Genomic DNA, 16,679 nt, shown 5'->3' on the forward strand with positions numbered 1-16,679 from the left:
GGGGTTAATGGAAAGAAGGTTAGGGAAAATTGTTAGCAAATGTTGAACAGGATTAGGAAGACACAGGGAAGGAATAGCACATTGTCATTGAGAGAAATGTTACCAGTTTATGTAATGAAGGAAAAGATCAAAGAAGGAAAATTTGGCTGAACACAGTGAGAGAGAAAGTGGAAGAGGGAAAGAAGCTGAGAAACAAGAGAGCACAAAATGACTCATACACAAGAGAAAAGGATAGCTATTGTGGAATTAGGACCAATGTCCACTGGGAGACTCTTTTTGAGCCAGCAATACTTAACAAGTCCCCAGAGGGGTGAGACAGCATGATTCCCACTGCTGCATTTTGATCACACAGACTTGAGATCGATTTATAACTATTTTAAATATTTTTAACATTCAGTAACCACTTCAATTAAAAAACATAAGTTATGCGACTTATGTAAATGATGAAAAGAAGCTAGGACTACAAAGAAAAGCTCCCAGTAGACACAAAACATTTGGCGTTAAAACGATTAATATTAGAACACAGAGTAGATTCATGCTTCTATCATGCTGTCACCAGACGCTAGTTAACTGGACAACTCCATCCTGAATAGTTAAAATATAGAAATCTCCAAAGGCTAGAAACAAAACCGCCAAAGATCTCTCGAGAGAATAAGAACGATCAGAGCTTTGGCTCCCTCTGATTTCTAGCTCTCATACCCAGTTGTATTAATGGGATTCTCTAAAATCATAAGAATAAAGGTACACAAATTCAACTGAGAGGCTGATAACCATCTCTCTCTCTGTGTGTGTGTCTGTGTCTGTGTGTGTGTGTGTGTGTGTGTGTGTGTGTGTGGGTGTGTGAGAAAGGAGGGGAGAGATACCTGCCGTGTAAACAACTACTCTAAGGCGTGTCCGTTTATATTTCGGCTCCCATGCTAACAGGTTAGAGCTTACACACTGCCTGAAAACACGCGCATGCTAGAAATAGAACCGACGCTTATTTTTCATAAATGTGTACGGACAAGGCTAGCAGCAGCAGCGCCGCGTCAGACACGTTTCTGGTGTGTAAAGACAGAAAAATCCACGCAGCTGACATGCAACAGAAACGCCACGCTCACGCCACGCAGGCAGTGTGGGGTTTCTGTTGCGTTTCTGTTGCGTGTCAGTTGTGTGGCGGCTGCGTGGATTTTTCTGTCTTTGCACACCAGAAACGTGTCTGACGCGGCGCTGCTGCTGCTAGCCTTGTACACATGTATGTTTCCCATTGATTTAATGCACTCAAGCAGTATACTTCATGTTAAACATAAATATATACTGTTATATTTGATTACAGCAAAGACAACGTCGGCAGTATTGACGGCAAAATAGGCTACAGAATATTTTGTTCTGTATTGACAGGTGCAATATTTAAAAATCGATAATTATTTATTAGTATTTTTTAAAATTACATTTATATCTGCATTTATGTCAAAACCTAGAGACTTTCAAACATCAAAATGTCATTTATTAATATGAATTTGTGTCAAAATGACATATAAACATCTTTTTGTATTCTATTTTGCCTGGAAATGCTTCCAACACGCTTGCGTGTCGCGTGAAAAACAGGCATCGGTCCTATTTCTAGCATGCACGCGTTTTCGACGTGGCTCAAGCCACGCCTGAGATGTGCGTGTCATGCAGGCCTAAGCACAACAGCACACAGTTGCATGTGTATGGATATGAATACTGTGGATGTGTGCACAGCTATGTGTGTCTCACCATGTCACATTCGCTGGGCTGGAACTGAAAGTCATGTGCTTTGTGAAACACTGGGTTCTCCTGCATGAACAACTGCTGGTTGTACTCTTGTATTATCTGAGAGAAAGACAAAGGGAGAGAGTGAATAGTTTCTTGCTGTGAAAACTTGTCAATTTTGAATCCATTGTAACCTGAAACTTTTTACAGCTGCCTTTCAAGCCCACAGCGGGTGAGTATTTCATATTCATACGTAGATTTTGGGTTTTATATTTTGCCTTTCACTTTAAATGGCATCCATGCCAGGCCAAAGAGCTTGTGAGTTGGGCTAGGAGTCAAGTACTTTTAACCACTGTGCTCAGCTGTTCTGCCAGCTAGGCTGCTGTATTATTGAAAACAAATCGCAGAGTGGTGTTTAAGTTCTAAATCCATCATTCTCCCTTTGAGAATTGTTTCAGTTTAATTTGGACTTGCAAGCTTTACACAGACACACAAACGGAAGAAACAAGAACACAAAACACATTACAAAAATTCAAGGCATTTGTTTTTATTGTGTAGTGACTCAGTGCGTCATACTGTTTCTTATATACTGTGTTTTAGCATTTGTCTTTTGGTTCCCTTAGAAATGTATGGTTAGCATTCCTGCATTCCTCAATTTGAAATAGTTTTTTATTAAAATGCAGTTTGTGAACAATGTTTCCAAACTCCAATCCTAGGCACAATTCTGTAATGTAAGAAGAATAGTGCCTAGTTATAACAAATGTACTCAAAATGTCAAGGTGTCCCATTCATTTCACCAAAGAAATACAATATGTCAAGAAGATGGATGGATATTCTCCATAGTATCTGTTTTGAGACCAAAAAAACTCTGTATTTCTACAAGTACTAACTTACAAATGAGTACAGGAGAGCTGTGTCTCTCACAGTGTTGGGAGTAACGCGTTACAAAAGTAACGCAATTACAGTAATGTATTCCTTTTTACTGTAACGCAGTAATATAACTCATTACTAATTAAATTTCGGTAATATTATACTCGTTACAATCTCAGTAACGCGAGTTACAACGCATTTTAACGCAACATTTAGTGGTGCATTGTTTTTTTTAAGAATTCACCAACACCGCAACACATTTCTTCACAGGAAAAAAAAAAAAGGCCGTATTATTTTCCTGTCGCTGTATTCGATGGTTGAGATGACTGCAGAGACAAATACATTTGCGAGATGGATATTATTTTCAGGAGTTATTACGCTGCGTTGAAGTGAGCTGTCCTGTTTCTGTTCCCGTGGTCAGAACCAGAGACGGTACGAACAGCATGTATGTCCCAACAGGTGACGGTACGTCAGCGGCTGACAGATATAAACATGTCGGGAATTAATGATGAGGCTTGCTACACGTAAATATCATTGCATTTTTATCAGCCGTGGAGAGTAACTCTGCCTGTAGTGGAATGGCTTCGAATGACGACAAAAAACGCTTGTCTTTTACTGTGACCATTTACTGTTCAATATGTTGCAGTTTTACAAACAAGAAAGTGGACATGTTGCATCTCAGTAAGCTAGCAAGAGTAGGCTACACAACAGACAACTTCCGTGTAGCCTACTTCAAAATAAAAGCACTTCCTGTGACGGTTCGCAGTAAAACTAAATTACTGTTAAATAAGGTTGTGTAGGCTACCTTTTCATAAATCAGCTGTAAATCAAGTACTGTAAATAATGTTAATAGTGAGTTTTAATCACACTATAATTGAACATTTCCTTTAGAGTGTTTTAACCTAAACAACATGAATTTCTTATTGAAGTGCTATAAACAAACATTTTACAACAATGCCATACTTTTGAGTATTTTCATTTTCTCCTACTTGCCTATTATATGTTTTACTTATCTATTTTGTATAGCTTTAGTTACTTTGCATATTTATATTAATTATACAAAATATGAATAATCTATGATGTATTAAAGTGGATAAAGACGAGACTTCATTGATCCGGTGGTGAAATTCACAAGCTAGCTGCCAAATCAAACTTCCCCTGTTATTTTGGTGAAAGTAACTCAAAAGTAATGCAAAAGTAGTGTAACGCATTACAATTCAGAGACAGTAATATTGTAATATAACTAATTACTCTCAAATGACAGTAACTAGTAATCTATAATGTATTACATTTTGGAAGTAACTTGCCCAACACTGGTCTCTCAACACATCTGACTCACCCTGGTAGATTTGTCCAACAGGAACTGGAAGGTGTTGTGTGTGGCTTGGGAGGCCTCTAGCTCGGTATGACTCAGCTCTACCAGGTAGTCTTTCACATGCTCATAGATCCTGCCATCCAAGGCCTAGAGGACAGAGAGAGAGAGAGAGAGAGAGAGAGAGAGAGAGAGAGAGAGAGAGAGAGAGAGAGAGAGAGAGAGAGAGAGAGAGACCACAGTGAAGAATGGATTAATTCAATGTTAGTCCATAATCCTTAATAATAAAGTAGAGAGTACTAGAGAATCAGGAGGAGACATGTGATGGGTCACTGAATGTTTACTGTCACACCTCCGTGCACAATAGTGCCTTATTACTCGTCATCATTTATCCATCCAATCCAACTGTTTTGTATCTGGGAGCATGGCAGTAACTGTCTTGTTTTTGAGCCTGGAGGAATACTTAACCTTCATGGAAGTTGCACTAGTTTGTTTGTACTTTTGTTGTAGGCAAGTTCTTAACATTAGAAAAGGATATGGAGTAAAACCTTCAACCGTGTTTCTCCTAAAGGCATTGGATGAGTGAATCCTTATTCAAATGTATGTTTACATAAATACATTCAGCAAGTGAGTTTTAATGAAAACAAGAAGCTTTTGTAGTATTCATGTACCATTTAGCAAATTGCCCAATCTATACACAATATCAGCAATCATAAAAAACTTAAACTGTGAGTGCCACAATAGTAGACTGCCTTCAGGTCACAATATGATACAAATGTAATTGAGGAACTGTAGTCAAACCACACAGGCATTTAAACTCGTGTTGTCTAATTAGACCTCTTCTCAAGACTATGTGGGCATGTACTGACTGTGATTGATTGACAGCTCCCTCACTTTCCATTTAGTTTTGATGCACCAGTTAGGGCAGGACATATTGCCCCGTAATCATTCTCTAGTCTACATGCGGCATCTATTATGTTGCCTTATGCTGCAGAACACAGATTTTTTTATTAATTTAAAAGAGTGAGACAAACAATGACAGGAAGAAAAGTGAGCAAGTGTTTTCATTAGACAGCTCATCATTAGAGGGGGATTCTGATGCACCGATATTAAGACATTTTAATGGAGTATGCTGTCCAAATGAACAGCCTTTCTATGGGGAGCTGGGGTAGTGCTGCCAAGCTGTAGGCCTCGCTGCCAAACAGACAGATCAGACAGAAAGGAAAGAGAGAGAGAGGCTAATGGAGAGGAAGAGGAGGTAAGAGGGGAAGAGTGAACATTTGAAAGACATGAGTGTATTGGAGGTGTGTGTTTGTGTGTGTGTGTGTGTGTGTGTGTGTGTGTGTAGTGTTCTTTGGATAGCGTTCTCGCAGCTGCAGGGGAAGGTGAAGGGGTTCAGATTCCAATTCAACAAAACACAGACATCGCACACACACTCTCTCTCTCACCACATACAGTAAACTTACAAAAACATTTTTTTTCTAAATGCACATAACACCAACAAAAGTAGCATTTGCACACACAGAACACAGACTTATAAAACAATGGGAAATTGACTAGGAAATGATGTCATTAAGGGTGGGTTGTTGGCTGACTTCTTTCTAAATGTTCCCTCATCACTCTGATCATTTCCTCCTCCCCCTTTCTTCTCTTCCTCCCCTGGTTTTTTTTTTTATCCATTTACGGTAGTGTTGAAATGGAGTGAGTCAGCTTCCAGAAAAAGCCCCGTCCCCATACCGTGGTCAGTGTATGTTTGGGGGTTGAATGACTGCATCAGCCTGAACAATAAGTACAGCACAGTGGCCCAGCAGATGTGTAAGTGTTAGTGTGTGTCTAGCAGGGGACTTTAAAGATTGACAGTTAGAGCATCGACTGCCAACAGCAGAGGGAGATGTGGAGCAGTCTGTTCCTCCACTGTCCTTTAACTACAACTGTCGCATTGACAAGGACAGCAGAGCTCAGTGTAAGATATATGTTATTCCTGGAGCCACAGTCAGTACTTGAAGTGCAGATCTAAACAAGGCTTTTAATTACAAGACTCATCAACCCTCATATCTAGAAATATCATATCTATCACATTCAGTTCATTATCTTCTTCTATATGGTTTGATGTTAAAGACAAAAAAGGTATTTCACTCCCGTAAAGTTAGCAATCTGTAACATGTCTGAATATTAAACTTTAGAAGTATATTTCCCTATTCCAAAATGTCCTCACATTGTATGCTGTATCCAATGAGTAATGTTCACAGCAATGCAATGCACTAAGAGCACAATGGATTTTAAAGGTTGGACATAAGTGCTGTTGGAAATGGAGACCATGATGAATGGAGTAATATGGTAGTCTGGCTATCACCAGACCAAGCTCAATCTTTTAAGATTGAACATTAGTCTGGAGAGTCTGCTCTGTATTTTCTCTGCACAAGAGGCGTGATCAACGGGCATAGTTCAAATTACTTTGTATGCAATTGGATAGTCCTTCAACCAATCAGACCAATGATCCGGGTGACGTAGCAGCGACAGCAGCATCAACGGGTTGCTGCGCTTCGGTGGCCGGCTTGTTGAATGTAAACAAAAAGCTGCTTGGTCGCTTCTCTATCGTCATCGTGTTAAACCTGCCAATAGCACACCAGGTGGATAAGCCAGTTTGTGATTGGTTCCCGCAGATTTGTAATGGAAGCAGGATAGATAAATGTACAGGTTTCCAGCCTGAGATGCAGGGCGAAATCAAATCGCCGGCAGATCGGGCTGGGTTTACCCAGTCTAGTAGTATGGAGTAGTAATATAGTATGTGGTTTAACAGTGATGCTACACTTACTAGAATGGTTTCTGAGTTGTATTGTGCTGTTTTGGTTACCCATATTGTATGGCTGCCATTCTTACGTCTGCCATTGATGCTGCTTTCTGGGCTGTGTGTCCTAACATATTTCTGTGGAGCAAAAACTGTGAAAAGAACTTGTACTTTCTTGTAATGCAAATTTTGGTCCGCCTATTATGAATGTTATCACTGACTTTCAGGTGAAGACCTGTAAACACTCCAATAAACAGAAAAACAGCAGAGGAGGGAGAGACGATGAGCAGATTGCGTCCCTCAAGCAATGTCCCTTATTCTCTGTGTGTTTGAGTGCATGCATTTGTGCATGTGCATATTTCCCCGCAGTCCTGTCCTTCTGTCGCGAGGAGCTACGGATCTATTATTCAGAATGGCCTGATAGTATAGATGCTCCTGCACGCCTAAGGCAGAGTATGTGAGAGTGAGGGAGAAAAAGGAGACAGGGATAAGCATCTGAAGATAGGATTTACACAAAATGTAAAAAGCAAGTAAAGGAACACAAAGCAAAAAATAGAGGAGATAGAAGCAGATAGAAACATCAATATGCTTTACTTTAATTATAAATGAATAGCATATTCGTTCTGAATGTATGCAGCTTACTTCATGGTTTAAACTGAGAGGAAAATTAAAAGCAGCAACACAGGTGTAAAGTCAACCAGCTAAACTGCCACCACAATGGTATGTCGATAATTTAATCTAACTTCTTCCTGTGTTTTGATTCTGTTCATGTGCCAGAAAGGTCATGCAGTACCATGTTTATTACACACAAACAGCAGCTTGCTACCACTGATGAAATAAATATGAGGGGTGACAGCAAATTGGCTTCTTTGTCACATTTTATCACTTTAAGTTGCAGAACTTGCTTTACCAACAGCGGTGAGGTCATAACTTAGAAACAATTGAGTACATTAAAAATATCATGAAACCTACAGAACAGAAAAATACAAACACGCATTCAGGTTCACAGGGATGCGTGTCATATGAAAGTGTCAGATGTGATTATGAGGCCAAAAGAATATGCCATTCACTGCACACGAAAGAAGAAAAACATCACTGATGCAGCAAACTTATTTGCATCCCTCCTTCGATGACCTTTCGTATTCTATCTACAAAACAGGTTTAAAAAATGACAAACTAGTGGCTGGGTTAGCTCAGTTGGTGGAGCAGGCGCACACATATAGAAGTTGACTCCTCGATGCAGCGGCCGCGGGTTCAACTCCGACCTGCGGCCCTTTGCTGCATGTCATTCCCCCTCTCTCTCCCCTTTCATGTCTTCATCTGTCCTGTGGAAATAAAGGCCTAAATGCCCAAAAATAATCTAAAACAAAATGACAAACTACATCAAAGTGTATTCAACATTGTGGAAAATTTTCATTTCATGCCTAGTCTACAAATCATTGGTAAGACCAAACATCAGGGTGGCTCATTTTGCTGGATGTTTCTTTACATAAGCACCTTTCAAATCACAAATGCAGAAAACTCTATGACTCTATTTGAAGACTTGAAACTGTGAAATCATCACTATCTCATGTATGGTTTTTTTTCACCCTCCAACTACTTTGGTGACACTGAAAGGGAGTCTGACTTTGTGCGCTTATAAAAGGACATTTCATCCCAAATTGTGCTTTGATTCAAAGTAGCTTTCCCCTTTGAATTTGGGAACCAGAAAATATGTCTCCCTGCTCCTGGAAAATCCCTCTGGGTATTAACAGCGCTTGAGAATGTAAAGTCAGTACTTGGTGTAGTAAATGAAAATGTCATTATAGCATTGCAAACTACAATTTCAGCTGCCTAGAAATGTACAGTTTTATTCAAATGTCCACATGCATGGTAGGGACGTGGATTCTCTCTCACACCACTAACATCTTCCAATTCTTTATATTTGTTATTATATTATTATATGTGTAAATACCTGTATGCAGTGTGGTAGATCTGTATGGTAGTAGCGGTCATGGTGAGCATTGGCAGCAGCTAGCGTTAGCAAGTAGTCGTTCCTGGCGTGTGTCGCCTTGGAGTTGCAGTCACTTCTCTTAGCTTTCAACTGAAATGAGAGAAAAACAAACGATGTTGCAATACTGCATTACAGTAACAGAGTTTAAAGCTTTAATCGGAGTACATGCATCTCTTTTTAGGTTCTGGGCTCATTATGGAATTTTGTTTTTGTATCATGGTTTAAAAGAGTCAGCTTGAAAGCTCTGCCTTAAGAGGGAGTGACAGTGTTGTGTTTGCGTCTTTGTGAGTGAGCCCTCTTACCTTTACACTTGCTTTCTGTAAACTAATTCTTGACTGAAAAAGACCCAGTTTAGACCTGAAATAACAAAACAGAGCAAGCAAAGAAGTTAATCTTGGCTCTAATTCAAATTAATATGAAGGTATCTATGCACAATCATAGATTTAATTTAAAAAAAAAGATCCAGGCACTTCTACAAAATCATAACTCTGATCTCTGACCTCTGATTCAGAGCAGGCATCATATATTGACCCTGAACAGTCGGGAGCTTGACAGCAATAAATCTCAGGCTGATCCGGTCATCATGATTTATATTAATGGTGACATCAGAAAGATGACCTGTCTCATAAAATGAGAGTGAGCCTGTGTGGTCTGCTTTTTGTTCTACTGTGCTTATGTGCATGAAAAGAGGCTGTGTGAATTGAATTAACTCTCACACATACAGATGCAAAATGCTTTAAGAGTATGTGATGATGTCTGTCGCTTGCCAGTATGTGCAAGTATGTGGTGGGTTTCTACTTCTGTTGCACTGCTTTATGCAGCCAAGTGGAGTTGAAAGTATGAAGTGTGTCTTGTGTCTCTACATTCCCACCAACATTTCTTCCTGTGTGTTCCTTGTGCCTGAGAATGACTAATGTCTCGCCAGTTATCTCTACTGAAATACACACACGTACATTCACATAGAGGCACAGCAGCAATGCAGTAATTTCTGCGGCTGTGTCTTTCTACTGAGTGATAGAGAACAGAAAAGAGTTGACTGGCCAATCGATGTGGGCGCTAACCGGAGCCGAGAATTCAATGAAGTGAAAATGTCACCATACCTAGGGCTGAGAGGAAAACAACACTCATCAGCACTGGATCAAACTTTGGTACTTATTGTGGCACAAAGCTTCAAAATAAGTTTTCTACTACTCAGGGAGCTATTTAGTGAGAATGACGAATAAACATTTTATAAAGAAAAACAAATGACAATATATTTCAATCTACCTAGAAAGCTGCAAAGAAGACATTTTATACCAGATAGAGCTTCTATCTGTCCTTCAAAGGAAAGAAAAGACAGAACAATGTGTATTTTAAACATCTACTAGGATTTTAGTTTATTGATTGGATTCACACAAAGAAAACAGCACCCACCAATGTTGCTTTTATGGTGTTTGGTCCCTTTTCATCTATATTTTCTTTGTCTGACTCACTACAGATTTGTAATTGATTGCTTCTTTCAGCCTTCATGATGATGTCTCTATATCTCTTTCTCTCTCTGACCCTGTTTTCACCTGGCCTTAACGTCCATCTTGAGTGATCAGATCACAAGTGGACAGCTCTAAGTACAGGTGAAAATACTCTCAGGACTCATTGAGGACGGACTGAGATTGGATCGCAAAAAACGCATTTGGAGGTGGTTTGAGCCACATGTCCACAATGTGTCCTGTGTCCACATTAAGGACCGCCTACTCAACTGTGAGCTGAAATACGTAGTGAACTTCAAACCACAGAAATTCCGTTAGAAGCTACAAACGTACTGAGAGCTGAACACTCTAAGACTTTTTTATTTTTTTTTATTCTCACCAGCACAGGTCCTGCCACCCATCAGTAGATCTCCTTATGCCGGCACCCTTTTGTATAGGCTACAGTCTATGGTCGGCAGACAGACTGTGCGCAGCGCTTTTTCATTTTTCACTTGATTTATGTGAAAGTAACAACTGACATTCTAAACACACAACCAGCCTATATGCAAACGGCAATGATGTACGTGTTTATTTGCATATAAAGCAGGGAAGTAAGATCTGATCCGATCATAAGTGGTCACTGAGGACGCATTTGGAGACACATTCTACAGACAGATGAAAACACACGCACCTAGAGCTGTCCACTTGTGATCGGATCACTCAGATCGGATTTTAAAACCAGGTCAGAGCAGGCCCTCTGTCTCTCACTCACACACGCACGCACGCACACACGGACATTGTCTTTCTGACAATGGAGACCATCTGTTAAGTCGCACATGCACAGCAACGTGGTGAGCTTACTTGGCCTCTATGTCAGCCTTCTCTCGCACAGCATGGGCAACCTGCTCACAGTCGTAGTATTTTTTCTTGGCTTTGGCCAACTCCTTCACCGACTCCTGCAGCTCTGCTTGAATGCCACTCAACTGATCTATGGTCTGTGATGAGAAAAAGGAAAACAGGCAAGTTGTTAGAGAAAGATCAGACCAACATGAGTCACAATAACTCAGTGTGAGTCCATTGAAAGATGTTGTAGAGAGGGATAGAGAACAAGGATTGCTATGGAAACTATGACTAACTTCCACTGTCCATGCATCCGCTCACCTTTTTGAGTTGCTGCTCCTTATAGAGTCGAACAGTCTTAGCGGGCTCTGATACTTGACTTTTGTAGTTGTCACACACATTGAGCCTGGACTGGCTCACCTGCACTGTTCCTTCTAAGTAGGCCCTCCACACTGCATACACATTCCTAGTTGGAGAGAAAAAGCACAGCAATGCTGGATGGTTACAGTTCTACAACTTACACTTCAAAGAGCATTTACTTGGAAAATCATAAAGTTCTCATACAGAGTGGCATTTTTTTAATTCCCCCTACACCACTGTATGTTTGTCTGAGAAACTGTATGTGCATGCACCTGGAAGGGGAAAAGATTTGTGTAGAAATGTTGCAGTAGTTGCTAGAACCAACAAACTGCAGAATTAATACCTTTATTTCTTGTTTTAATAATAAGTTGGACCCAGGTGCGTAGCCAGTAATGGGCCTGGGTGGCACTGGCCCACTGACATTACTCACTGGCCCATCCAGCCAAGTTAAATTAAAATACATTTTGTTAAAAATATTAAAATGCATGTAGAAGAAATCTTCAACAACTTGACATATTGTTGACTTGTTGTGTGTGTTTAATGTGTCTTCTGATTAAAACATGTTGTAAGAAGCCTCCGGAACGTAATCGGTTGCTATGGTTCCACACACACACACACACACACACACACACACACACACACACACACACACACAAACACACACAAACACACAAACACACACACACACACACACACACACACACACACACACACACACACACACACACCTACCTGTAGTCTGTTCTCTGGTCATCAGGGTTGATTCCAGGCCAGTCTCTCTTAAGGTATTGGCTCGCTAACTTCTGCAGAGCCTGAAAGCACAAATGTAAAGTGAGTAAAATTAAAGGCAAAGTTCCTCCTGTTTTCTGACTAGTTTGTACTTTGTCGAAATTACAGTGTGTTTGGACCATGTAATAATGTATGTTAGATAATAAGGGACATGGTGGAGACAAGAACAAGACAGTATGAAGCTCTATTGAGTCAAATATTTTCTCTCAGTATACCTTGAGGTGCATTATTGCTGTGATACTATGACCCGGTTGAAAAAGGAGTCTGTTTTTAATGTATCCATTTAATCCATATTGTAAATCTAACCAATATTATATTAGATATTAATCTATTTTAGCAGATAGATGTTGCTTTTCCTTCACAGTATCCCACTCTGAGTGTGAGCGGCTTTACTATGGCCAAGCTTGGTCGCCTCAAGTGCCATTTTCTTTTGAACAATCATTATATTTCTGTTTCAAGCACACAGCCAAAATCTTGTCTTTTGCTCAGTAAACACTACCACTATAAAAATGGATCAGCTCTGCGTCAGCAACAGTGACTCCCCAGTCAGCTCCTGTGAGAATGAGCAGAAACCCAGAGTGCTGCAAGAAAGGGTAATCTACATCTTCTGGACTGGGTCACTGTGTCAGTAGCGACAACTCGCAGGTACTGCAGTGCGATGAGTTTGTGTGTGTAGGGGTGGGTGGGAGAGCAAATCCTATCTATTGCATCCCTCTTCCATATAAATCTGCATGTAAATCTGGTCTCTCAGTTTTCAAATCTGTCCACCAGTCAGCAACTCTCTGCTTAATGTCTCTCTCCATCCGTCACTCTACATCGCTTCAACGTTACAATTCCCACACCTCAACATTACTTTACACATATTTGTATCCTCTCTCTACTCTCCTCCCCCCTCTAATATCCATATTAATGTTCGGTTGTCTTCAAATTTCTCTCTCTCTCTCTCTCTCTCTCTCTCTCTCTCTCATATTTAATTTAATCACCTTCTATCTCTCTCTCATCTTGCCCTTTTTACCTTTCACAGATGGTGAATGAGGCCATCAAAAAACCTCTACTAGTTCTTAGTTCTCTTGTTCCCTGGACCTGATATTCGGTTCCCTCCAGCTGACATACAAGCTTGTGTCCTGGGGGAGACAGTGGCCCAGTGACCCCTGGCACCCACCAGCTAAATCCTCTAAAGGAAGGGAAGAGCCAAGTGTTTTCTAGAAACGAGTCAGCGCCCACTGTAAGAACAACTCCCCATTACCTCAGCAGTGTTCCTGTCTGAGTAAATTGGCAGCCAGTGGAGTAAATATTTTGTAGTAGACTAAATTGAGTGTAGACGTCAGTACTACTTAGAGTCATACTCTGCCAGAGCTGCCATGAAGATGAATGTATCTTACATGAAGAAGAGGTAACCTATTTTTAACCAACTGTGTGGTTAGCCAATGCTAGTCTCATTAATGTAATCTTTAGTCTGTGCCATAAAAATACCAGATAAAGTAGATCCACACACACACAAAGAAAAGTCATGGAATAGAAACTGCCCTGTCCAATTCATGCAGGGTGTGGATGGTTTTGATGGAAGATGGTGAGACTGTGTGAGTGTGTTTTTTAGAAAAAAAAGATGGGATGGAGAGAGTGTGTGAAGGGTGGCTGGAGAGGCACACAACATTAAAACTGCAATAGAAGTGCCTTGGATTTAATTGCCTTCCTGCTGTATAAACAGGGATGTGTGTGTGTGTGTGTGTGTGTGTGTGTGTGTGTGTGTGTGTGTGTGTGTGTGTGTGTGTGTGTGTGTGTGTGTGTGTGTGTGTGTGTGTGTGTCTTGTAGGTGTGTGTGTGTTTCTGGGGGGGTTACATAAGGACAGTGACTGAAAGCGGAGACAGCCACTGACTGTGAGCTGGCTGGCTGGCTGACAGGAGGACTGATTTGACAGCTTGACTTCCATACCACGCTGTGCCCTATCAATTTATCAACAATACAGTGACACCAGATACTGTATCTTAAATTTGGTCCAGTTGGACATCTGGGATTAGCCCTAGTTAGTGGCCCCTAGTGGACACTATGAGCATGTTCTTCAGCCAGTTGACTGTTAATTAAAGTTAAAAAATTAATTTCACATTTTAAAATCTATCTTAAAACATGGCTCAGATGCCCATATGTGCATTGAAAGAGTTATCGTCATTGTAAGCTGTGCATTGTGAACTCATATATATAACAGCTGGAGCTTTCCAGTTTCACTATGGGCAACAGCGACCAATAACTACCTGTATTCCATTGTAAATATGGGCATGTGGGTATTGTAGACTTTAAAAAATGTGGATCAATCCATCACTCATACGTAGGAGTAACTTAAAGCTTTAGTGCGTAACTTTTTGATATAAGTGAACGTCCGTTACATTCAAGCCATTGATATCGATATGAAGCCACTGTATCATGTGGACGCGCCGACAGTGTTGTTGTCATCACATAGAATTCCTCATGGGGGAGACAGAAACTATGCACTATAGCTTTAAGTAAAGACCACCTCCATTTGCTGGCCTTCCTTCCTTTTTTAAAGCCAAAACCCAATTTTAAAGCATCTTAGATGACTCTATGGTGGTAAATTTCTGATGCTCTTTAATTTTCCTTCACTGCATCTCTCACTAGCTTCCCCTCTGACTGCCTTTCTCTGTTTTCCTCTTTCCTCTACCTTTCTATATTTCTCTCTCTCTATCCTCTCTCCCAGCTCCCTCCTCATCTCATCCCTCCATCCTCCTTTCTATGCTGTCACTGACAACCACCTGAACAGCATGTTACTATGGCAACTCTCTCCTTTGCTCTTCCTGTGTGGTCTGGGTTAGGTGGAACTGCTCTTTTTATACACACATACAGTGAAACAGACACACTCACACACACACACATACATCCTGTTTTTGTGATCAGAGTGGCATACAGGGTACCCAAACAGCAGGATATCCTGGGGAGACCAGTGTGTGAGAAGGGTTGATAGACAAAGAAAAAGTAAAAGGAACAGGAAGAGAGGCTGATTATTGTTGAATATTGTGTATTGTAAGCATGTCAGTTAGTAAGTAACGGCCTGTGGTTATTTACATCATTGTCAAACGATCTCTGTGAGTTCATTTGGGTGTTCACAGCTGCATTCTGGCCTTTTCTAAATTACAGATAAATCCATGGGCGACACTACAATTACAGGTCAAAATAAGGTGACAAAATTGTTATTCATTGGCCTGAGAGGTGATTTTATTTTTTTGCAGGATGACATTGTTACTTTTAACTAACATTTTGCCACACCCAGGCAGCTCTTACTGTAACTGTTCAAAAAAACAAATGATTACTTAAGAGCAAACTAAAGAGAAAACAAAGAAATGCAGAGAGCAAGAATGAAAAGTCCTAATTTCTTAGTGACTTTAAGTCACCAGACTTATGCTTCATTCATCTCTTCATAACTCTGATATTTCCATCAATTTGTCACTGTTCCCGCAGCTTCCAAACAACTCTGCAGACAGTCACCTTGGGACTTCTGTTTACTCTCGCTCTCCTACTCATTCATTTTCTGCTGTCTCTGGCTCAGTCATTTGCACTCCCTCTCTATCTGCTGTCTCTCTCTCTGATTTCTTTGTGTCTGCCTTTTCAACCCCCTTACTTTCTCAACTTTCACCTAAATCAATATACTTGATTTTCTCTCCGTCTCTTCCTGTCTGCACTTCTCTGCCTCGTTTAATGTGTGTGTGTGTGTGTGTGTGTGTGTGTGTGTGTGTGTGTGTGTGTGTGTGTGTGTGTGTCCGCATCTGCAGAGTAAGCTAAGGTAAAGACGGGGGATAAGTAAGAAGAGGGTGATTGGAAGAGGAGGGAGAGAGTGAGAGAGAATACAGACCAATGTGCTAAGAGATTGTGTTGTGTGTGACGCATTGTAAAAATGTATTGCGCGTGATGTACAGTATGTGCGTATGTGTGAGAGAGAACAGGAATATAAAAGAGCAATCGTCACTTTCCTTATCGCTATATCTCCCCTGTTCTCAGACTTCTTTTCCCTTCTATTAACCTTGTTAAAATCAATGTAGATCAAATATTGGTGCCATATTGGATAGCCTGCATTAGAGACAAATATATCATGAATAAGTTGGCTTTCATGGATGTGTGCATGAGTCTCTTATGTAAGGTGTGTGTCAATGTATGGAAGGAAGAGAAGGAGGTGACTAAGGAAAAAAAGGCACGATGGAGAGGAAAACATTAGAATTACAAAGAACTCAGTTTGAAGTGTATTTTACTTTTGCAGATATACTGTGGTTAGACTATTTCAGATCTAATGTATAAACTGAACCTACAAAAAAAATGCATTTTATTTAGAGGATCTTGAAAAACACCCATAATGTAAAGGCTGATTTACATGGAACAGTGCTCTACGAGTGAGCAGAGGGACACTGACAGAGCGACAGCCACAGCAGGCTGGCCTTTTTGGGCAGTACAGTGAAGTGTGACCCCAGCCTAAAACTATTTCAGCAATGCTGATCGTGCGAGGGGAATACAGGACAAATAGCTAACACATATGCTAACTGTGTGCACACACACACAGAAAACAT

At 40.5% G+C, this 16,679-nt stretch overlaps 1 protein-coding gene across 3 annotated transcripts in view; it reads right to left on the reverse strand.

Annotated features, from left to right (window-relative positions):
- Positions 1-16,679, reverse strand: part of LOC116048269 (F-BAR and double SH3 domains protein 2) — a 65,897-nt gene that overhangs the window by 22,328 nt on the left and 26,890 nt on the right. For all 3 annotated transcript variants that reach the window (XM_031297264.2, XM_031297262.2, XM_031297265.2), the window contains exons 4-10: positions 12,057-12,136; positions 11,286-11,430; positions 10,986-11,119; positions 8,982-9,036; positions 8,641-8,769; positions 3,926-4,048; positions 1,741-1,836 (exon numbers count right to left, since the gene is read on the reverse strand). In XM_031297264.2, the coding sequence (XP_031153124.1) occupies positions 1,741-1,836; positions 3,926-4,048; positions 8,641-8,769; positions 8,982-9,036; positions 10,986-11,119; positions 11,286-11,430; positions 12,057-12,136 (762 nt within the window). The remainder of the gene's footprint in view (positions 1-1,740; positions 1,837-3,925; positions 4,049-8,640; positions 8,770-8,981; positions 9,037-10,985; positions 11,120-11,285; positions 11,431-12,056; positions 12,137-16,679) is intronic.

This window comes from Sander lucioperca, chromosome 5 (assembly GCF_008315115.2).
Source record: "Sander lucioperca isolate FBNREF2018 chromosome 5, SLUC_FBN_1.2, whole genome shotgun sequence".
Taxonomy (NCBI): Eukaryota; Metazoa; Chordata; class Actinopteri; order Perciformes; family Percidae; genus Sander; species Sander lucioperca.